This window comes from Eschscholzia californica, unplaced genomic scaffold, assembly GCF_041429995.1.
Source record: "Eschscholzia californica isolate CP2 unplaced genomic scaffold, dmEscCali1.0.p SCAF_1, whole genome shotgun sequence".
NCBI classification, from domain to species: Eukaryota; Viridiplantae; Streptophyta; class Magnoliopsida; order Ranunculales; family Papaveraceae; genus Eschscholzia; species Eschscholzia californica.
Window position 1 is genome coordinate 1,893,673 of NW_028238198.1, and position 23,561 is coordinate 1,917,233.

The 23,561-nt window shown below is 35.8% G+C and overlaps 2 protein-coding genes and 2 pseudogenes across 7 annotated transcripts; 2 read left to right on the forward strand and 2 right to left on the reverse strand.

Moving 5' to 3' along the window:
• Positions 1-41: 41 nt before the first annotated feature.
• LOC147563086 (uncharacterized) lies at positions 42-3,741 on the reverse strand. 5 transcript variants are annotated; one of them, XM_086634550.1, is made up of 16 exons: positions 3,652-3,741; positions 3,398-3,528; positions 3,196-3,293; positions 2,993-3,093; positions 2,596-2,674; positions 2,353-2,413; positions 2,103-2,149; positions 1,926-2,018; positions 1,712-1,802; positions 1,561-1,609; positions 1,329-1,445; positions 1,075-1,222; positions 698-790; positions 546-614; positions 412-454; positions 42-288 (listed from the first exon to the last, which is right to left on the reverse strand). In XM_086634550.1, exons 2-16 carry the CDS (start codon positions 3,450-3,452, stop codon positions 188-190), a joined length of 1,245 nt encoding a protein of 414 aa, XP_086490676.1. In that variant the 5' UTR covers positions 3,453-3,528; positions 3,652-3,741; the 3' UTR covers positions 42-187. The 5 variants fall into 5 exon arrangements, with proteins under 5 accessions (XP_086490676.1, XP_086490651.1, XP_086490667.1 ...); XM_086634525.1 differs by having other exon boundaries at positions 1,329-1,448; XM_086634541.1 differs by having other exon boundaries at positions 1,329-1,448; positions 3,398-3,498; positions 3,590-3,738.
• A 1,283-nt stretch (positions 3,742-5,024) lies between these two features.
• On the reverse strand, positions 5,025-10,703 carry LOC147563087 (aminoaldehyde dehydrogenase 2, peroxisomal). The gene is made up of 15 exons (XM_086634687.1): positions 10,447-10,703; positions 10,111-10,253; positions 9,604-9,684; positions 9,375-9,523; positions 8,974-9,066; positions 8,746-8,869; positions 8,577-8,642; positions 8,430-8,496; positions 8,202-8,278; positions 7,362-7,475; positions 6,193-6,270; positions 5,959-6,110; positions 5,789-5,849; positions 5,488-5,594; positions 5,025-5,410 (listed from the first exon to the last, which is right to left on the reverse strand). Exons 1-15 carry the CDS (start codon positions 10,553-10,555, stop codon positions 5,320-5,322), a joined length of 1,512 nt encoding a protein of 503 aa, XP_086490813.1. The 5' UTR covers positions 10,556-10,703; the 3' UTR covers positions 5,025-5,319.
• A 6,932-nt stretch (positions 10,704-17,635) lies between these two features.
• On the forward strand, positions 17,636-19,294 carry LOC147563088 (metalloendoproteinase 2-MMP pseudogene; annotated as a pseudogene). Its single transcript, XR_015223395.1, has one exon. The product of XR_015223395.1 is annotated as a metalloendoproteinase 2-MMP pseudogene (transcript).
• A 440-nt stretch (positions 19,295-19,734) lies between these two features.
• LOC147563089 (xyloglucan O-acetyltransferase 4 pseudogene) lies at positions 19,735-22,218 on the forward strand (annotated as a pseudogene).
• The last annotated feature ends 1,343 nt before the right edge of the window (positions 22,219-23,561 follow it).

A 23,561-nucleotide genomic window follows, 5' to 3' on the forward strand; every position in this document is an offset into this window, starting at 1 on the left:
CAACACCAATGTAATGACTGTCGGACATAGATCGTAGTCAATTTCCCAAAAAAAAAACTTTCATTTAGTAGTAGAAATAGATCAATTTTACATACTCGGAGTATTCAGCTACTTCAACTAAAACAAACTTGTAGGGACAAAAATGTTTTTCCGATATTTCGGAATCAAGCTTTAACATTTCATGTTGTTATAGAATGATATCATCAGCTACACTTACATTAAGAGTTTCATTTGGGAGAACAATGCTATTAGTTACTACAACTTCATCTTCGACAGTTACTGCTTCTCCTGCACAAAAATACAAACATATTCAAAAAAATTGTATCTGAGTACACCACATCACTAACTCTGAAATATCCCCTTAAAAGCTAAAGAATTGATCATAATGTAGTATAAGAAATCATTGATTACCGAGAATGGTTATCCCAAGTTTCGAATCGTGATCTCCTTCAGCCTGAACTAGTAAATTAAATGAGAATATAAACAAAAGCAATGTATCATCGAAATTGGAGAAGACCCAGAGAGAGCGAGAGAGGGGGACTTGCCTGAACGCGAGACCATTTTCCTATTGATGACCTCCACCCAACAATTGAATGGATAACAATTGCATTTTCCTGTCACAAAACATCGAATGACACTCATATCAGTCTATAAATCCTTCTTGGGTTTCATATATTACCATAACTCTGATCCGTACCTTGATCTCTACATCATCCAAGATTATGCAATTGATAAGTCTCACTCCAGCTCCAATACGAGCGTTTGCAGAAATCGAAACGTTGGGACCAAGCTGTTATAGCATATTGCTTTCAGTTCAGAAGGTCAAATAAAAAGGTCCAAGACTACCCACAAAACAAAAATATATTCAAGAAGATGCAACCGTGGACCCCATGAATAAGGCTTGTATAACTTGCAGTTATGTTCCAACTACTCCCAAGTCTAAAGCTCAAGTAAACTCAGTATCCCGTGAAATAATATGATTCGTCCATAACTTGAAGTTATATGAGCTAGAAGTCCCAAGATATCGGAAAAAATGCCATCCTACGCAGTTTCAGCATGAAAGAAAAAGAATACCTTTGCAGTGGGATGTACTTTTGCGGACGGGTGAACATAAACATCACCAACAATGGTAGCACTTGTGGTACCATTTCCAGTAGCCAAGAGATGGGGGGAGGAAAATCGGAAATGAGCAAGATACAGTGCAGAACATTTCAATGATACTCTGTAAATACAAATGTTCCAGAAAATGGGTCATATTGTGATCTGCATTTCAAATGTGAGAACAAAAAGCGATGGGTCAAAAAGGGTTTCGAAAAAATTTGGCGTACCCAGGACTTTTGATCTGTTCCCAGAAATCGAGGGTCTCGTAAGTATAGAGCTGCTTCTTTCCTGCAAGTGGTGAAAGGATATCTTGATCGAGCCTTACAAAATCCGGAGGAAGTGACCTGCTGAAAATACATGGGAGAATCGAAGTTTGAGAGGAGCAGCTTACTCAACGATGTTAGGAAATGTCGGTTACTTAATAGAAAATAGAATTAAAAAACCAGCAAAATGTCATACTCTGCTGCTGATTCGACGTCTTCATAACTTGAAACACGTTGTGAGTTAGCTGCAAATAAGAAACAATATCTAGTTATACACTTCCAAGGTGTTCATGCTTTCTTGTTATGCAACTATTAGCAACCTATTATAGAAGCCCACAATTACTAACCTCTATCTTTTCGTTGTTTGATAACATCCTCAATAGCTGTAAAAATGTCTGGTGAAAAAATGTAAACACCACAATTTATTTGATCACTAACCTGAGCAACATAAAACACAAGATCACGAAAAAACAGGGTTAAGAGTCGACCATTTAAACATCTTAACGCTGTTTATGACAAGAAAATAGCAAATGGCAACTGATTCATATCTCATTTACATACAAAAGTCTCGGGTTTTTCTGTGTAATGCAATAGCTCTTTTGTGATCGGATCAGCAACCAACTCGCCAAATTGGTTGGCTGATTCAGCAGAAACCTACAGAAAAAAAATGCAGACGTAAACAAATAGATGGGCGCTAATACTTCGCACGAAGTATGCCAAAAAAGATATATGACTCACTCTGATCACTAAGAATGTTCCCATTCCACCATGTTTTTTATGAGCTTCTGCAAATTTGGAAGATAAATATGACAATGACAAAATGTACAAGCCATATATAGAAAGTAACAAAATCAACTTTTACGTAGTGTGAATTACAAGGTAGACAATCCAAGGAATCAATAGATGAACATGCCTGATTTGGTTATTAACGTAAACACATAGATAGCTAATTGCAGTTTAAACTTAGATGAACAGGGAAGAGGTGTACCTAGCATGTCTGAAAGCGGAAAACTGCAGCAAACATCAAAATTCAGCAGAAAGATATGCGACTGCCAAAACCCAAAAAGGAAAAGGCGAACGAATTAGAACTCGGTTCACGACTGGCTTTGTGACTGAACCAAATACCCCAATATCGCTTATATCATTCCTAAAAGCTTAACAAAACAAGGAACCAACTTGAAATATCTACACAAGTAGAGTAATAGAGAGGGAAAGAGTAAGAGGCTCAAACCGGATTATCTTCCATAATCAGATCCCTGAAGTTGTAAAGACCACCTGCTGAACCATGTGGCTTATCTTCCCTCAAGTATCTAAATCAACACAAGGAAACATTAAATACTATCACTATAAATGAAATAATGGGTTTAAGTGATGCATCAGCCATGATCTTTAAATAAAGGTAGTGTTCGTTTATCCTCTAAGTCGGATCTGAACTCTGACTCGAGATCTGGATTAACTCGAGCCTCATTTCATACTATTTATTATTGTCTGGCTCGTGGTGTCTGACATATCTGACTAGCTGATTCAGGTTGGTTTTGGGTTCATTAATGCGATTCGCATTCAGACGAGACAGATTCAGACGATTCAGATTCAGACAAAAGTAACCAAGAAATCAAATCATGTTATACCTGACTGGAACTCGAAGTTCATTAGAGATGGCAGAGACATATAAAGCAAATTCCCGCTCTTCAAATAAGCCAATTAGATAGATTTGTGCCAAATTTGGGATCTATAATATCAAATATTAATGTCAATTTCAAATTAACAAACAAATTTCAACCCAATTTTCAGAAGAATCCCAAGTATATAAAGATCAAAAGGATCTATCTACCTTTTTGCAAGCTGTGATCGGATGATGAACCATCGGAAATCCAGCCAAAGGGAAAAGGGGTTTTGGTAAATTCAATGATAAAGGTCGAAATCGAGTACCTAAACAAACCCCAAAAGAAAACAAAAAGATCAATTTTTTTTTTGCAGCAAAACTTGTTCTTTTATCAATCAGAACTCAGAAGAGTGAAGATGAAAAAGATTACCTTTAGGTCCGCCAACCATTATCACAGCAATTACATTTTCATCCGAGCTTCCCATCTTTCTCTCTCTGGATCAAAACAGAGTCAAGGTTTTCTTCTGAACCCTAAAAACTCTAAAATTAGGGTGGCGGATTCTGGAGAAAGAAACAGAGAAAATTCATTTTAGTATATTATTTATTAGTATAAAGGTAGTACCTTTTTAGAATGAATAATAAGCCAAAAAGAGAGAGCAGATGAAGGTTTAGGTCAAAATTTACAAGTGTTGTAGTAATGGAGGGAAATTTCTATTTAACAAGAGGACAACATTTCATTTTCTAGTTAGTGAGAGAGAAGGCGTGAACAAGGGTAACGTCCTACTAGCCTATGCCTACCTAGGTAATGTGAGTAAGAGCATCTGCAACATGTGACATGCCAAAAATTTGAATCTTTGACCTCGGTCTGGAACTCCAATCATTCTCCAAACTACGACTTCAGTCGACCTTAAGATAGGGTCCCCCAACATGATCGTTGTGGACTCCCAATGGTCACGTTGGGATTGATCCTAGTCGTTTGATCAGATCTAACGACTAGATCTTCTCTCCTTTTTCTTTCTTAATTTTTTAAATCAGTTTTGACATGTTTCTAAAGTCTAACAAAAACTCAAACTTTAACAATTAAAATACATTCCACCAACGTACCGGTCTCTGTATAATTTTCCGACTTTGGAAAAAAAATATTATTTTGAAAACAGTTCAAACACATGTTTCGCACATATACAAGATCACACACGTTTTTCGCACACTCACAAAAAACCCACACACGCGTTTTTCCACATGCGCAAATTTTTGACTTCAACAAAGGTTGGAATTGGAGTTGAATTTTTGAAGCTGCGCTGAAGCTGTAAATTTTAGGTAAAAAAGTGATTTTTTCAGCTTAAGACAGACTGGGATTGGAATTGCTCTAAGGTCTGAACACTTTGAACTCGACTCAATTCCAGAATGTTTGTTTCCCAGTGTTATTATGACCTTTTTTTGTCAAAGGAATGGTATTATGACTTGTACATTGAAAAGAAAATAACATCACTTTCAACAAAATGTTTGTATAGCTCATTGGGTCATGCATCTCCTCTAAAACTCAAAATGGTGCCAACTTAAGAGTTATTCTTTATTGCTACAAATAGTTAATCGTTTAAACCATTTGTGTTAGATGATTATGATTTATGTATTAAAAAGAAAATAACCTCGCGTTAACAAAAATGCTCGTTTAGCTCAACTGACGTGTATCTTCTCTAAAATCAGATGATTATAGTTCATAGGTTGAAAAGAAAATAACAAAATAATCGTTTAACTCAACGGTTGTGCGTTAAACCATTGTGCATCTCTTGACTTGATAGATCTTGTCTTGAATGGTTTCTTATAGGCTATAGCCTCTAGTAAGTAAACAATTATGACTTTTGAACACCTTTTATCTTTATCTTTGAACTTCTGAAAACTATTACAATACAAGAGAGCTAATTACCGCCGTGAATTATATAGTCACTTCGAAATCTCTGTAGTTTTAACATGACAAAATGAACTCAAGAATTACATAAGGGAGTGAAGGGACAACCATCATCTTTTTAAGCCTTCATGACATATTTTCATCAAATACATTTTTGTTCCCGAAAATCTCTTAAAATTTAAATTATCAATTAATTAAGACTCACAAGTAAAACTAACTACGCCACTTCTAAAGAAATTATTCTAAATTAGCATATCTACTTTATTGATACAACAGAGATCAATCTTAGTACTCTAAAAATCAAAGTTTCAGATTTTTGGGCCATTACTTAAGTATTACCAACTACTTCTCATTTCAAATTTTTTTACTCTGACATTAAGAACCTCACATGAACAAGTTCTGAATTTATTTTTCTAAACCTAAGATTTGATGATTTAGTGTTTCTTTCACAGCTTTGAGGGAGATGGGTACCAACCCCATGGATCATCCGAAACGTATTGCGTTACTTGTTTCACACTCAAGTAGTTCTCGAGCCCCCTACAACATAAATAATGGATGTTAGTTCGGTGAATCTGTAAAATTGTTAGTTAAGAATTGTCGAAGGTTAATATTACCATTCGCCAAGTTCACGCCCAAAACCACTACGTTTTACGCCTCCCCATGGAGCTTGACAGAAGCAAGGTTGTGAGCAGTTCACCCATACAATTCCAGCCTTGAACGCCTGTAGAATCACGTCTTCTTTTTCGTTATTCTTTGTAGGAATTTTACTGGTAAACTTTTTTGTTGTTACAATTGAAAGAGAAGAAAGAAGTGACAACCATATTATTCGTGAAGGTTCATCATGTACTTAGGGTTAACGCGAGTTCTCATCATGTTAAGGTATGGTTTATGGATCGAAGTTTGGCAAATTATTACCTTTGTCATGCGCTCACATCTGTCGAGGTCCTTGGAAATAACAGCAGCAGCCAGTCCGTAACTGTTGATAACGAATATCAAATCTCGAGCATAATTTTTGAAGATGAAACATTAAACATTAAACATTAAACTAAGAATCGGTTAGAATAGACCAGCCGTTGAAGACTTACTGGGTATCATTTGCAAGTTCAATAGCTTCTTCTTCAGTTGAGAATGTCTTGACACATAAAACAGGTCCAAAAACCTCTTCCCTCCAAATTTGCATAGAGGTACTCACATCTGTTATGATGGTTGGTTCTATAAAGAATCCTTTTTTCAAATGCTGCAAATCAATTTATCTTATTTGTTATCACCACAAACTCGATTCCAGTGGAGCAGATATAGACCATCTAATGAAAGTTTACCTCCGGTCGCTTTCCACCACAGAGAATTGTTGCACCTTCAGTCTTAGCGTTAGATATAAACTCCATTACCTTCTCGTACTGAAATAATATTAGAATATATTAGCCGGGCAGTTCATTCGTGGGAATATAGTCACGAATGAAGGGGAGGCTACGTCAGTAACCACAGTCATTAAATTAAGAAAACAATTCCATAAGGGAAGTCAACTAGATGCAATCTGATCGAGTATTGTAGCTCAAATCATTCTTCAAAAGAGTATGGTAGCTCTCCTGGTTCAACAATCTAGCATAGTTAGATTACGTATGCTCTATTTCAATCCCAGACTCTTTCCCTAATTTCTATCTGTTGTAAGAAACGTCTGGAATTTAAATTGAATTTGAATGCTTTTAAGAATACGAGTGTTCTCTGCTTTTTGCGCAATGCAATTGATAATTCCTTCAAAAAATACCATGCAATATATCCATGCAATATATCCTTTGCTGTGCTTGACTGTGTGATGCTTTTAAGGTTTCCCCTCCTATAAGCCTTGCTATGCTAATATTTGTACTGCCAAACTCTTTTGAGAAGGTTTCATTAAGAGCAACGACAATTTGCAGATTGTTCATGCATAAAGTAGAACTAAGAAGTTAGTACTATACACTGAGATTTCTTAACTATCAGGAAGCCACTACTAACATCGAATACCAGTTCAAAGAAAATTTTCCATCACGCGGTAACTTAAATTTAACAACGTATGACGTTATGGACGAATCAAGTTAAGAATTAATATGAGCTTTGAAACCAGGATTTGTGAAGTGAAAGTAGAATTGAGTGGCAGAATATATAGAACAGTATGTATGTTCAAGTTTTTGATTGCGACCAAGTATACCTAAAACAAGCTATCATGTGAAGCTACCATCTTTCATGGTCTACCTTTATGCTGATAGAACTTGTAGCCTTTCATATTTCAGCTGTCAATGTGTATAGTTGGGCCATATAAGATTATAGATTTGGTCTTGAGTATCAATTGTGCAAAGTATAAAACAACAATCGTATGGTAGGGGAGAAGCAACTACAGCGTATAAGTTCTAACTGTCAGGATTTTCTTTGATCCATACTAAATGTGCGAATATGAAATGAGAGAATAAGACCAAGAAAGAGGACCCGAATGAATTGATTAAAATTACGGTACCTGTGTTCCGCTGACAACAGGGCCAAGTCTGCAACCTTCTTCTAGAGGATCTGATATCTTGATGTTTTTGCTCCAGCTGACAAGTTTCTTTGAAAATTCATCTGCAATGCTTTCCTGAAACGTGGAATATCATAAATCATAATTCAATAAAAAGGAGTAAATTTTCTGCGGGTTATCTGACACGAGAAGGGGTTAATATATTATTTCAGGTTCTATGTTGAAAGACTCCATTATGATAGCGCTATTAACACATTAAAAGAAGAAGAAAAATTAAAATATAACATTATATCTTGCCTTCCTTTTAAATTTTAAGTTTTTTTAATTTTCAAAATGATAAGTGCACTAGTATGATTGATGTTTTAAAAAAAGACCGAAGCCTCAAGGTTGGAGACTTAAGCTCCTCGAGGTGCAGCCCTTTCAACTAAGAAAGAGGTAACACCCTTTTCATTTTTCGAATGATATTTAGTATATTTTGAATACTTTACGTCTTTACAGCCTCAAATATCCGCTTTGCCTCTTCAAAGAATACCCGTTGTGGATGATTAAGGTTTTCTAAAAATTAAGATTAAGCCCATCTAACATGAAACATATACAAGTGCCTGTGTCATCCCAAAAGAGGTCCGATTACGGACAGAGGTTTCAAAGGATCTACTCGATCAGTAATAGCACAAGCAGCTACTGATTGTTACGAAAATCAAATCAGGAATATAGTAAGCTAAATTAAGTACTTTCATCGGTGCTATTGTCCAGGAAATGATAGAAATTGACAAGACACAATATAGTAAAAGTAATGCCGATGAAAAACGAAAGAAGGAATAGGACTCGGTCTCTTATACTTACATGAACAAGAAGACGAGATGTTGCACTGCATATTTGACCATTTGTCCAAAAGCAACCAAAAATAGTCCACTCAGCAGCTGTTTTGACAAATAAACGTACTAAATCAGAATGCAAGCAGGTTCAAGTTTTGCTTCAAGTTGACATTAAGTTAAAAGAACATAAAATTTAAATATATTTCTCTCGTCAGAAAAAAACGATGATAAAGTAACAATGCCCATCGAGTCTCACCTTTATCAAGATCTACATCCTCAAACACAACAATTGGACTTTTGCCTCCAAGTTCCATGGAAACAGGCTGCCAAACAACCAAGAATCAGTACAAAACATTTGAAAAAAGAGAACGTGAGGAAGTTCTATAACAAAATATTAACATACCTTGACCAACTGAGCAGCAGATGCCATGACTTTAGAACCAGTTGCAGTGCTTCCAGTAAATGCAACCTGGTTGAGAACCAATCTTAATCAATATTTGACGGTTATTGAAAAAAGGATAACGGCACAAGGGTTTATTGACAAATAATCAAATACATCACTAGAAAAGAACCTTGTCCACATGTGGATGAGATGCCAAGGGAGCACCAGCTTCTGAGCCCAATCCAGTCAGAATGTTTAGTACACCGGGAGGAAGGCCTACTTCTTTACAAACATCACCCAACTCCAAACAAGTCCTGAAAAAAAGTTACATTATTAATAAAATGAAGCGGTGCAAAAAACATCATTTTTGCAGTGAAAAGGAGAAAAGGGATAAAGAGCTAGCTCAAGGAATCATTACACAGATGCCAACTCAGAAGGCTTCAGTATAGCAGCACAGCCTGCAGCAAGGGCAGGAGCTACTTTCCAGGTAGCCATCAAAAGAGGATAATTCCTTCAAAACAAACATAGAAATTATTACTTAGTTATCAAGCAGTGAGATTATCATTTTTTTATCAAGCCACCAACTATGAGAAATTTTAAGTTCTTGATCAATGTTCAGGGAGTTCACAGGAACAGTTTTGAAACTTAAATCATGTAAGTTTCAAGTAACGAAAAAAATGGAAAATTGCAACATGGGCGCAGAAATGATGCTTTAATACTAGTGTATTCCTGAAATAAAAGGAAAGATGCAGCTTAATTACTACAAAATTGGAAACAAATATGATGGTATATGCTCAAGAAAAATGGAAAATTGGATACCATGGAGTAATCAGCCCAACGACTCCCAAAGGTTCCTTAAGAACGTGACCCTTAAATGTATCCATTGGAAGGGACAGAGGACTCTTCTGCTTTGCATCTAGACCTTCAGCAAGCTCTGCATAATACTCAAAACATCCAGCAACATCATCCTGCAAACACGATAAAGCAGAGATCAGGCAAACATACACTAATGTGAAATGATCGAATTTCCAACAAGTTGCAAACGTACGATATCCCATGCTGCTTCATCCAGTGGCTTGCCACAATCTATTGCTTCTAGTTTAGCAAGCAGAGGCTTTCTCTCTGTAATCTGCGAAACAAGCAAAGAAGGCAATCATTTTAACTCCAAACCAAGGAAGTATGACATGTCACATAATCATGCCCCCGATACTAAACTAGTAACTAACTAATAGAAAGTACTACAACAGTAAACACTTTCTTTCGTCAAACGGCACCAAATAATTAAAACTTCTATTCGGCCATTCGGCGATTCCAAATTAGCAACTAATCATTTGGCATTTGGGAAAAATACTCAAGAACTGTTCAAACATTCTTCCAAATGTCATCCACATCAAGTTCATTTAACTGAAAGATCAAAAAAATAAGTTGATTTGTCTTGGAAATTCTATTTCGAACACCATGAATATCTCCGATTGAGATTCAAATCGTTGATCAAACTACTAGATAATACACTAATCTAATCAAAATCTACTAAAATCAAGTTTTTCCTCAATACCTTAGCAGCAATAGCTCTTAAATACTTGCCGCGAGTAGCTCCTGATGCCGCAGACCAATCTTTACCTTTATTCCTCGAAAGAGCTTTCCGAGCAGCTTCAACTGCGATCTCAACATCTTCAGCAGTAGCAGCAGGTATATCTCCTGAAAGTAACCACAAATTCATACTCAAACTCAAACCTAAACTGAAAAGTACTAAACTAAAACAGAAATTCTAACTCCATTAGTACAGTTAAGTTGAAGATCGTGAGCTTTTTTTGATAAATTAAGCGTTTAGATCTGTAAGAATTCAACAAAATGTGAAAATCGAAGTGAAGAATCGAGAAAGAATAAGAACCGATGATTTCTTCAGTGGTTGGGTTGATGATCGGAATTCGTTTTTTGTTAACCGGCGATCTCCACTCTCCGTCGATGAAGAGATGACGAGAAGGAATTGAGATCGACATGACTGTGAAGAGGAGATGGAGTGAGGTTTAACTTTATCTCTCTAGAAATAAAAGGGAAACGTGATATTGATGATCTGAATCTGCTGAAGTACGCCGTGCATCTAGATATAATGCCAACTGACCCGAACATTAGACCCAACCACATAGTGAAGAGTGACGTGACCGATTCTAATAATTAAAGGGGCAAAAAAATCCATCAACATACAACTACAAATCGGATAAATTATATTATTTGTTCTTTTTTTTAATAACCTCGATTCAGTAACAAATGATTTCATCTCTCTGTATCGAACTCAAGATCTCCAAGCATTTTAGAGTTTAACGTCACACTATCAATCATTTGGTGAACCAAGTTGACGTGATCTGCTCTAGCATTTTATACTTTTTCCTCTATCAAATTGTAGTCAACTGTAGCTGACTTTATTCGGTTAATAATGACCTATGTTCGGGCCATTTTGCATTTTGTGTGCTAACAATGAGCAATTTAGTGGGACCCACCTATTACACTTCAGGACGTGTTATGTGCACAATTTTTACGCGTGTCACTTGCCTTTTGGTGGATGTTTCTGGTCATAAAGAAAAATTTTGAGGTACAGAAACTAAGTCAACAAACATTTCCGAGGCATACATATTATTTAGTCTAAAAAAATCACTTGATTGAATGTTATCCTTTAATCTTCATGCTCATGTTTTATGCCACTTTTGTGTTACTCCTATCCTCACCTTATCTCTCTCCTATCCTCACCTTATCTCCTGCTGCGTTTCACCATGAAAACAAAATCAAAAGGAATCGTAAGTTTCGATCTTCTTCGTCACTTTCGATCCATAATAAACTATTCACAATAGGTCTTCAAACCTCATTTAAACCTAAGCCTTCTTTCTATTTTCTTCGACCTATCAACATGAATCTACTTACTTTCTCTCTCTCTCTCTCTCTCTCCCTAATCCTTTTGCTCTCACCCATTCTTCTACGATTAGAGCTGCTTGTACATGTTTTTGGGATCGTTTGGTTTCTATTTTAGGGTTAGTTATGCTTTGTTAAGCTTTTTTCTCTCCCTCCTCCTAAACCCTCTTTTGGGTGTTTATGAATGGGGTGCTTCTAAAGGCACCGGGTCAAAAGGTTGTTAGCATCCATCTCTGTTAGCACCAGACCCAACCGCTCCTTTCTCTATTAGCACCAAACAACTATGTAGGCACCGGTTCCTTCTAAGCTAAACCTAACTCCTCCATCAATTTCTCACAAAACCAACCATAGATTCCAATTCCAAACTTTCTCTCTCTAAGCAAACTGAACTCTACTCACCAAATCGTTCCTAATCTCATGAATCTAATCGTAAACAACGATCACCTCTTTATTATCAAAACACCACCCTCTAACAAAAACCAGATTTGGATGACGAACTTGGCTAATCGCACTGATTTCTCATCTCCTCTGTTTTTACTATTACAGTAGAAATTGAGTAAAAGCACTACTGCTACAAAAACCAGAAAACTAGTTGGTGTTTTTTGATGAGCGGTTATATTATAATCAATAATAATCTTATCTTCACAAGTTTCAGATGAAGGAATTCGAAGATGGGTTTTACTAATTGAATTGAAATTCCAAGATAAAATCATAAAATGTTATGAATGTGACCATGATTTGCAGTTGAAGCAGAAAAACTCACAAACATATATTCATTCAAATAAGGTAAAAGATCAATCTTTGATGAAAAAATTGGTTTTAATGGTGGTAAATTTGTTTCATTTATTGAAGATGATGAGAGATAAATTTGAAGTAATCTTTGATTACCATCATAAGAAATCCAACTTGATGAATAGAACCATCGTTTAATGAAACTCCAACCTCTGAAGCATTAATAGTAATGGTGGAAATAATACTATCCAAATTGATTCCAACATGATTATCATTAGGATCACCAAACTGAACATTCATTATTTGGTTATGTTGATTAAAGGACCATTCATGAAATTGTTGTTATTGTTTTGAATCAACTTTAATTGGTCTTTTTAATAAGAATATCACAAGATATATTGAAAAGATAAAGTAGAATGAGAATTTATTATCAAAGCTAGCCATTTTAGAGAGACAAAGATAAGACAGAGTAAAAGGAACTTCACAAGTAAGCATATCTCCCATTGAACCTGTAGAAATATAAAGGATAATGGTTTGCCGCATGTCTCAATGGTCGCCGGTAGGTTTCGGTGTCGTAGTCGGAGAATGTTACACTCTTTTCTAGAGTTTTGTTTTGGAAGAAGATGGAAGAAGCAAAAGAAGGTGAACGTCACCCACATTAAAAACCAGTGCTTATAGAGACCTCAGGTCAATAGCTATTGACCCGAGTCAATAAAATTTTTGGATGCTAACAATCTTTTGGCCCGGTGCCTTTAGAATCACCCTTATGAATGTTACGAAACGAACAAAAACTGGATTTTCTTCAGGTTTTAATGATAAGTCTAAACTTTTCACATAATATTTTGTACCTCGAAAAATATTTTTCCTTTCTTCTTGGCAAAAAAAACAAGTGTCCAATTGTGATACTGGTAATAAATAAGAGTCAAACATTTTAGTTGGTCAAGTGTGGATATAAATTGATTGAATTTTTTAGTGATACGCTCATAATAAGATCAAAAAGATGATAAGCACGAGAGAAGTTTTAAAGGCATCCCTCATTATTTGTGTCTCTCGTATTCTAGAAAAGGGTTAAAAGCTTCTCTTCTCAAGACAAACACTCTACTTTTAGTCTTCGATTGTAATCGATGGACTCGACCAGATTTAGTTACAAAGTGCAGTCAAACAAGGTTCACCACGTCAAAAGATGCATGAGCGGAGGCGCCAATAACACGATCGAGAAACTCATGTAAAACTTTCCCAAACACAACACTGTCATGAACCTGTTTTAAATAGAGGGGTTGGGCAAAAGGGCCAATCTTTGACCCAAAACAAGAAGCAGGTCCACTGCAGGAAAAGAATAAGGGGCAGGTCCAATGGTCAGGAAGTGGGGGTGGAATTTCCGAAAACCCTTCTTCTTTTCGAAATTTACGAAACGGTCATCGAAAAATTCGCGGGAAACTCTAAAATTTCTGAGAAATAATCTGACACACCTCCCATGATACAGTGTACTTTCCATAAATTTACAAAATTGCCACCGAAAATTTGTCGGGAAGTGCGAAATTTTTTGAAAAATAGTCTGACGCACCTGACATTAAACCTTGTACTGTCCACGAATTTACAGAATTGCCATTACAAAATTTACCAACTTGCCATTTTCGTTCTTTTTACCATATTTATTTCTTATTTCTTTTTTATTTTCTCCCACACATATTTATCTCTCTCCAATCTTTTTAAATTTCTCTCTCCAATCTCAAAAAATTTCGTTCTTTTTTCCAGATTTATTTCTTATCTCTTTACAATCTCAACAAATTTCTTCATTTTTGGTAGTTTTTTTGAATTTGTGCAAGGAAGTTTTCTTGTGTACCGGGAATTATTTAGTGTACTGGTCATTTTTTGGATATGTATTGTACATTTTTGTACTGGGAATTTTCTTGTGTACCAGGAATTGTTCTGTGTGTTGGCCATTTGGTTATGTACTAGACATTTCTGTTCTGGGAATTTTCTTGTGTACAGGGAATTGTTCTGTGTACAAGTCATTTGGTTATGTACTAGACATTTTTGTAGTGGGAAATTTTCTTGTCTACCGGGAATTGTTCTGTGTACTCGTCATTCAGCTATGTACTAGACATTTTTGTACTGGGAATTTTCTTGTGCACCGGGAATTGTTCCGTGTACTGGCCATTTGGTTCAGTACTAGACACTTTTGAACTGGGAATTTTCTTCTGTACCGGGAATGGTTATGTGCACTGGCCATTTGGTTATGTACTTTGATGTTTTTAGAGATGAAGAAGATAAAATGTGAAACAAATAAGAATGATGAAGAAGAAAAATAAGAACATAAAACTTTTAGAGAGAGAAAGACAGAACACTTTGATGTTTTTAGAGATTGAAAGAGATGAAGAAGATAAAATGTGAAGCAAAATAACAATGATGAACGTCCAAAAATAAGAACATAAAACTTTTAGAGAGAGAAAGAACAGAAAATTTATGTTCTTGGAGATTGAAAGAGATGAAGAAGATAAAATGTGAATGTTTTTAAAAAAAAATTGAGAGAAAGAACATAAAATTTAATGGGCGGGATCCAAAAAAATTGCCTGAAATTTCGTCAAAAAATGGCATCATTGTTGAATTTTCAAAACATCTGAATGTTTCTCTGACATTACGTCATGTATGGGGAATTAATTGTTTCGCTGTCATCCGTCAAATTGTCAGAAAACACGAAAATTTCCCGTGAAGGGGTAAAAGAGGGATAAATAAAATAAAAACCAGAAATGTGTGAGCTGTCCTGACAATTTGGACTGGGTTCTCATTTTTGTTTTGGACCGGGGGTAATGCTTATTTACCCTCCATTTTTTGGGCCTCTCACTGAAAAATCCTTTTAAATATCACTAGAAAGGGACCTTTAACTGACCAACACTCAAAAGAATCAATAAATCAAGGCCACCGATACATGGACAAATGAAGTTTTTAGGGGGACAAACACAAGCGGGTGTAGGTAAATAAAGACGATCAATTCTAGGGATACAAAACTGAATACTCATATTTTTTTCTCATTCATTTTCACCGACAACAACCCATTTTCGCCGGCAACCACCTAGTTCCCCAAGCACCATTTTCTCAGACGACCACCACATTCATATTCTCAATCTTCATCATTCATCTTCATCGTCATCACCACCAATACATTATCTTCTATCTTTTTCGTTGTTCTTTTTTGTCAAAAGAAATTAGGGTTTCCCCTCTCTCTGTTGTGGCGGCTGGTAGAGGGGTTCTTCCTCTTTCCCTTCATCTATGATGGTAAGTTAGTATGGAGAAAGAAGAAAACCTAATGGAGCAGGGAAAACTATTGCAACAAGAAAATTTTAGAGATAAAATAGAGAAAAAACTCTAGGAAACTAATTTACAGTAGCTCAAAGTTCATGTAGTTTATAGTAATTGGCAATTTTATTGTGGATTGAACATTCAATAAAAATGATATTGTTTCATTCATTCACCCACTCTTTTATCATTGATTTCATTAAGATGTGGTTATAAGGTTCATTATTTCTACTCGGTTTTTTATCATATTATAGGGTTTGTAGGAAAAGATAAAAGAGAGTGGGAAAAATGATGGGTTGGTAGTAAAGAATATGAAGATAGGAATGATGAAGAATATTACAAATCTGGTAGTTATCGCGGGAAAAATGGTGTCTGCCGAATTAGGTGGTCGTTGTCAGAGTGGGTTGCCTGCGGTGAAGATGGTGATGAAAATGAAGAAAGAGAAAAACAAAACAAATTAGCTTTAGATCCTTTGATTTGGTTGGAACAAATTATATTTATTTACACCCAATTCTGTTGTCCACTTAAAAAATCTGATTGTCCACGTATTGGCCACCTGAATCAAACTACATAATTTAGGCCGCGGTTTTGGGGAATAAAGAAAATTCTCCGGGGAATAAATTCTCGAGGGAATCCAGATTTTTTTTAAAATTCTCCGGGGAATAAATTTTTATGGGGAATACAGAATACATTTTTTTGAAAATTCTCCTCCATCTCATCTGTTCTGTCTGCCACTTCATCTTCTCGACACCTCATCATCTTCTCCGGCGAATTTTAAAAAAAAATTAAAATTAATTTTCTCTCTCTCTAATCTTTTTCTTTTCTTTTCTCTCTCTCTAGATCTAATCTAGAGAGAGAGAAAGTCTGTTCTCACGAACAGACCACAAAGGTCTGTTCGTGAGAACAGATCATGACATATGGATTAGGAACGCGAGAAAGAGGATAGTAGGAGGAACAGGTAACTTACTTACTCATCATTCTCTCTCCTCCTAGATCTCTATGATGCACGGGGTTTTCTGTTTTATTGGGTACCAGGGGAGTTTGATTCTCTTTCAATTGGATCCAATGGGTTATCTTTTCTTTTTAGTTTTTTGTATGTGACTTACTAATTGATTTTGAAAAAGATGGATTGGAGATGTGATTTATATTCAATTGGTGTTGAAGATTTGGTATTGGTTTCATGAATTCAATCCATTGTTTGTTTTAATGATGTTAAAAACGTAATCTTTTGAAACCCTAAAACTATAGAAATAGTGTTTTATGATCAATCATTGCCATTGGTACTACTATCTATCACAATGTAAAACTAGTGTTTTTGGAGAGCTTGTTGATTAAACATTTAATGGTTCCAATTAACTCTCCCCCCATTACTTACTACTGAGATTGCTAAGTTGTTTCTTCTCTTTGTGTGCAGATGATCTCTGTATTACGCCAACGACAACAACGACCCTGGACAACCTTGACAACAATCTTCTTGGTGAACTTCTAACATGAGCGCCTGCAAAAACCTTGGCTGGATTGAAAGTTATCAACACAAGATGGTATGACATGATCTATTCTCACGAACAGACCTTCTCTCTCTAGATCTGTTCTAGAGAGAGAGAAAAGAAAAAAAAATTTAGAGAGAGAGAGAGGGGAGAGAAATTTTTTTTTTTTTTTTTTTTATGTTTGAAGGTCGCCGGTCGGAAAATTGGCCGGCCGGCAACTTTCGCTGGAGAAGATGATGAGGTGTCGAAAAGATGAAGTGGTAGAGAGAGGTGATGAGATGGAGGAGCCTTTTTTATAGCATCTTCTAAAATTAGAAGCCCCTTAGCAATAAAAAGAAACATGAAAAGTCAATCTTATTTGACTAGTTTTAAGAAAAATCTTTATTCCCCGGAGAATTTTCTTTATTCCCCAAAGCCGCGGCCATAATTTATCACATATGAATCATATTTATAACTCCATTGGGGGTTGGGGCTATTACGTCATTAGTGTGGTAATCCCAATTTGTAACTCCATTACAAAATACTAATATAATGATTCAACTTCAATGGTTAGGTAACCAAATATAAAACAAACAATTTGACCAATAATATGAATGTGAATGAACCCAAAGTCGTAGGATCTTTGTTCTTTAAAATCATCTTTACCCTTTATAAAGAAACCCTTTTATACATCTAAAAGACTCAAACTTTTCAAAGTTTAGAACTTCTAGTAACTATTTGAAGAAACAATCAATCACAACTTCGACTTTTGGTAAGTTCTTTTTTCAAGTCTTTCTTTCCAATTACCTATCAAACCCGGCTTCTAAGAAGAAACAAAGCTATCCTTTAGAATTTGAACTATTCAAGTCCTCTTCTTATTTCTTCATAAATCAACCCAAAGTTTCTCAATCAACTCCTCCCCTCTTCTCTCTCTAAAATCAACCCAAAATTTTCTCAATCAACTCCTCCCCACCCCTCTCTCTCTCTCTCTCTCTCTCTCTCTAAATCTCTATCTAAAACAGAGCAAGTTTCCTCTCCCCCCTCTATCTCTCTCTCTCTAAAATAGAGTCATGAGAACCTATCTATTGATTTCTACAATTCTTGTGATTTCTCTCTCCAGAATACCCATTTCTTATGCCATGCCAAATACCACTTACGATCCTACCCAATTCTTGAATTCAACTTCTTCTCCACTTTGGGATTCTTACAAAAATTTAACTGGATGTCATCTAGGTGATCAAGCTGAAGGATTAGACAAATTAAAGCAATACTTTCACAAATTCGGTTACATCCCAGATACACCATCGACTTTCACTGATGAATTTGATGATTCTTTTGAATCAGCTCTAAAATCTTACCAAATCAATTTCAATCTTAATCCAACTGGTATTCTTGATGAATCAACTATGCAACAAATTCAACGGCCAAGATGTGGTGTAGCAGATATAATCAACGGTTCCAGTACTATGAATTCTGGTAAAGAGGGGCATAATAGTAAATTACACACAGTTGCTCACTTTAATTTCTTTCCTGGGAAACCTAGATGGACTCCATCTAACCGTCAACTTTTATACGCCTTTGACCCAGATAACCAATTAACGGATTCCTTTAAATCCGTTATCTCTCGTGCTTTTCAACGTTGGTCAGAAGTAACGCCGTTAACTTTCAAAGAGACCAAATACTATTATATAGCCGATCTCAAAATAGGTTTGTACACAGGAGATCACGGTGACGGAGAACCGTTCGATGGAGTTTTAGGAACGTTGGCCCACGCTTTTTCTCCACCAAATGGAAGGTTCCATTTAGATGGATCTGAAACTTGGATTGCCGAAGGTGATGTCAGTAAATCTTCTTCGTCCTCAGCCGTTGATTTAGAATCAATAGCTGTTCATGAAATTGGGCATTTACTTGGATTAGGGCACTCATCTGTGGAAGAATCGATTATGTACCCTACGATTTCATCAAGGAGGAAAAAAGTTGATCTAACAAGTGATGATGTCGAAGGAATTCAAAGTTTATATGGGTCTAATCCAAATTATAATGGGTCAACAACATTAACGGCTAGGGATACAAGTAGTAATGGGATCCACCCTTTGAATATACTTTGGTGGGTCCATGGTACCTTAATAGTTAGTACTATTATACTAGTATTCACTTTATAAATATTTTTCTAATTTTTCTTTTCCATTTATTAGATACATATCTATTTGTTTTTGTCATTGAAATAGTAGGACTTTTGGGGTAGATGATGGATTGATGTAAATAGTTTCTGATATCATGGGAATGATTATAGATTTGTTCTTTTTAAGTAATGATTATAGATTCAATTACAATAACAAATTACTTTTGATTTTGCTTACTAATTTTATATAAACGATTTTACGGAACAACACCATAATTTTAGATCGAACTAAAAGTTAAGTTCTAGACAAGAAATATTATTTTTACACCCATTTGCCTCATGGTGTTTTTTTTTTATGAAAGGCCTAATGGTGCTTTTTTTTTTGTTGAAAGCCTAATGGTGCTTTAACATTGTATTTTACTATGTTAACAAATTATATTTGAAGTCGAGCTCTAGTAATTAATAAGATTATTTTTAAAGTCATTTGCATCATGGTGCATTTACAATATCTTTTACTATGTTATAATTTTTACTATACGTAAGACAAACTTTATCGATTCTTTCTTTGGAACACTTTCAAAAATTATACTAGTTCACACTGTTTTTGTTCTCTTTTTTTTTTAAATTCGACTACGATCTACGTTAGTCGTTATAAGACATGGATGCATCACGAAGATGTAATAAGCACGATAACCGCCTAATTTAAATCGAAAATGAAAGAGGTCTAAAGTCTGACAACAAAGAGGCTTAAAGTCTGACAAACTATTACATTATTTATAGTCTAAATTACACATGATAATCTTGATAGCAACTGCTTCCACCGAAACTCAATCCTACAACTTCATGAGCTTAAGAGAGGTGTTCAACCGTTATACCAAAAGGTGGTAGACATAGTTCACTCATATTAGAGTTCACTAGTTGAAGTGAGGAAGTTTAAAAAGTAAGCTAAATTATAATATTAACAGAGCCATGTTTAACGTAGTGGGGGTTAAGGGCCCGCATGGCCCCAGTGTTAGGGGGCCTAAATAAATGCTGTATTTTTTTTTTGTTAAAATAAATAAATGTTGTATTTGGTCAGGTGTTTCAGTGGGAGCCTTCTGTCTTTACCCATGAAAGTTCCCCAATCCGAATCCACTTGCTGGTACATTTTATTGCTTTTCTCGTTAGAGGTTTATTTTCTTCATAAGTTACTTCAAATATCTTCTCTATTGTGTTTACTTTTATTGTATAAAGACTCTTAAGGTAGGTTTAGAACATGGTATTTTCCTTATGATTTCACTCTAATGGTGATTTGGACTAAATTTTTAGTCATTGCAGAAGAGAAGATAATTAATGGTTCCAATTCAGGCGTTTTCGATGTACAACTAGACAAGATCGATTCTAATTGGATTAACAAACTATCCGATCTCGATTACATTGTCCTTTCCGATGCTCATTGGTTCTTCCGAAAGCTATATTTAGGTGCTGTTTGTTTTTTAAAATTTTCAGATCTGAAATCTGAATTGGATTCCAATTTAAATTTCAGATGTTTGTTTTTGTATTTAGGTAAATCTGAAATTCTATCTGAATTAATTACATGTCTGAATTGGCTGAATTTAAGCCCATACATTTCAGACTTGTTTTGAAGTCTGAAATGTGAGTCCAATATCTGAAAATCAGCGAAAGACATATATACCCATCCTAAACTTTAAAATACCCAGTTATATCCTTCTTCTTGTCTTGCCCACACCACCACCAGCACCACCACCACCACCACCAGGATTACAACAACCTTCTGAATCTGTTAGGTAAGCTAACATTGTCTAACAAATGAAATCAAATTTTGGCGAATCTTCAACTTCAGTTGAAGCTCAGATCTGAATCTGCCAATGAAAGTTAGGGTTTTCTGAACTTGAATCTTCGATATAACCACCATAACCGCCACCACCATAACCAAAGTTAACCACTGTCATAGAAAATATAGAGAGGGTCGGCGAGGGTTAACTTTGCTGATCTTCGGTTGAGAGGAAGAGAGAGAAAGGGAGTGACCATGTCGGATCTTGGATTAGAGAGAGAGAGAGGACTGTGACGGTGAGAAATCTTGCCGGAGAGTCTAAGAAAGAGCAAAGAACCGAGAGAGAGAGTCACGCTGGATAATCTGGCAGGGAGCTCGCCGGTGAAACTGTGGAGAGAGAGACAAACGGGAGAGAGGGAGAAAGAGATGGCGGAATTTAGGGTTTCATCTTCTCTTTATTATTAGTCCATATGAAGTTTTAAGAGCGCCCCTTGTAAGTGTTAGAGGCGCCTCCCACAAAGCAAACTTGAAAATGAGTTTGTGATGGACGGAGGCGCCTACGGCACTTATTAAAGGCACCTATAAAACTTTCCTTGCTACATTGTTTTTAGTCCAAACTATCAAACGGGGGTATAAAGGTCAAAATTTCAATTCAGACCTTATAATTCAGATTTAGAAAATAAACATTCTAACTTGTAAACCTATTCAGCAAATTCAGATTCAGCAAATTCAGTTCAGCAAATTCAGATTCAGCAAATTCAGATTCAGACATAAATAAAAAAACAAACAACACCTTATACGAAAATGGGAATTTAATCGGATGTGTTTACTGTGAGTCTGTGACGAGCCTAATGTGACAAACCAAGGTCTTCCATTTGCCCTAGGAAGGGCATTTAGGACGGCTCTCGAGTTCATTAGTGACTGCAAGAATTGCAGTAAAGGTTTATTCACATTCGGAAGGACATTTTCACCTGCACATTTTGAGAATGGGTCATGGAATGGTGGAGGAAATTGTAACAAAACAAGTACATTTACTAAAGAATTGATTAACTTGAGTGGGTCTGAAATGGAGATAAGAAATAGCCAAGTTGAAGAGGTTAAAACAATCAATAAGAAGAAGAATGAGGAAAAAAATGAGATTCAAGGTTTTAGATATAACGAAGGTGATGCTGATGCGACCAGATGGTGATCCTGGGTCGAATCGGAACAATCAATGGTTGAAGTGTTAGGATGATTGTGTCCATTGGTGTTTGCCTGGGTCTATCGATGTATGGAACGATTTCTTAAAGGCTCTTTTGCAGAAACGAAATGATTAGTTGCCCGTTGATTAACGTTCTAGGAGATATGGGTGTCGAACCGTCCGCCTTTTAGTACCGAGGACATGAGGAGCTTACCAAGTTGGATGCGACTAACTCAGCTAAATCTTTTTTTTTGTTGAAGGAACTTAGCTAAATCTTTGACACCTTCGCTGACGTGGGATTTTTTGGTGCATGAATGATATATTCTGTTTTGGTATCTACCTATATTGGTGCATCAAATATTTCTCTTCTTTATCTGTTCAAGTACATACAAATGAAAATGGGTTTCTCACAATTTTAATGTGGCGACACAGAACAAATACAAACATTAATGGGTTTGGATGATCAAAAGAAAGGCATGAACAATCAAATTCCTTGTATCTACTAGGTATCATGTATTCATATATCATTGGAAAAAGAACATCATGATATCGGGTTAAACCAAGCTCAGTACTTAAAAGGTCCGTTTGTAGAAACCGGATCTGTTTTCTGTCAGTTTGGGCAACCAAACGTTGTCCAAATCAAGATCAGGATGGACCATTGGATTCGTCTCGTCGAGCTCTTGAATTTAGACATAAAGTTTGTCAGAATCCGATTTCATATGAATGAGTTATCATTGATTTCTTTTGGGAAAATATAGGGATAACTACAACGTGTAGTTTTATTATTAGTACCGTATTGGAAAAATAAGGAAAGTTCTACTTCCTTATATAGACTTTTCCGTTGATGATCTAATGGTGGGCGTTCAATGCGCGAGATCTTAATAGATCCGTTAAGATCTGACGGTCAACATGGCACCCGAATACCAACAGTCAAATATGACTGTTGGGAAGCATCCACTCATCTATTGGCACCCATACGAAGTGGTGTCAATACCCCTATAAATACCATGAGAATTCAGCAAACAAATCATTAGTTTTTTGCATTTCTGAGCATTCATTTTCAAGCATTAGAGTTTAAGGATCGTTGTTCAGAAGTTCATATTACTTACAAGGTTCGTCAGACTATCATAAGTAAGAGGTACCATCTTTACTTTGATAGGTAATCCGTTTTATCCTGGGAGACATACACCATTACTGTTGGTACTGATATACAGGGTGTAAATTGTCTTAAGAACAGAGGTATCCTCGACTCGGATATTTTACATTTGATTTTTCTTTTTTATAATCACTCTTTTTATCTTAATTGTTAGAAGATAACTCTTTCTCTGATTTAAGAGATAGAAAGACAAACAAAAGTGGGTGTACTCTGTTTTGTTAAAAAACAGAAAGATTAAGAACTATTCTTTGAAAAGAGAACCAGGGAAACAACACTGTTTTCCCCAAAGAAGTGAGAAATCTTAAACGACACGAAAAAGAGGAACGTATTACCTACGAAGATCCATAGTAGAATTAAACAGTAAGACTCGACCGC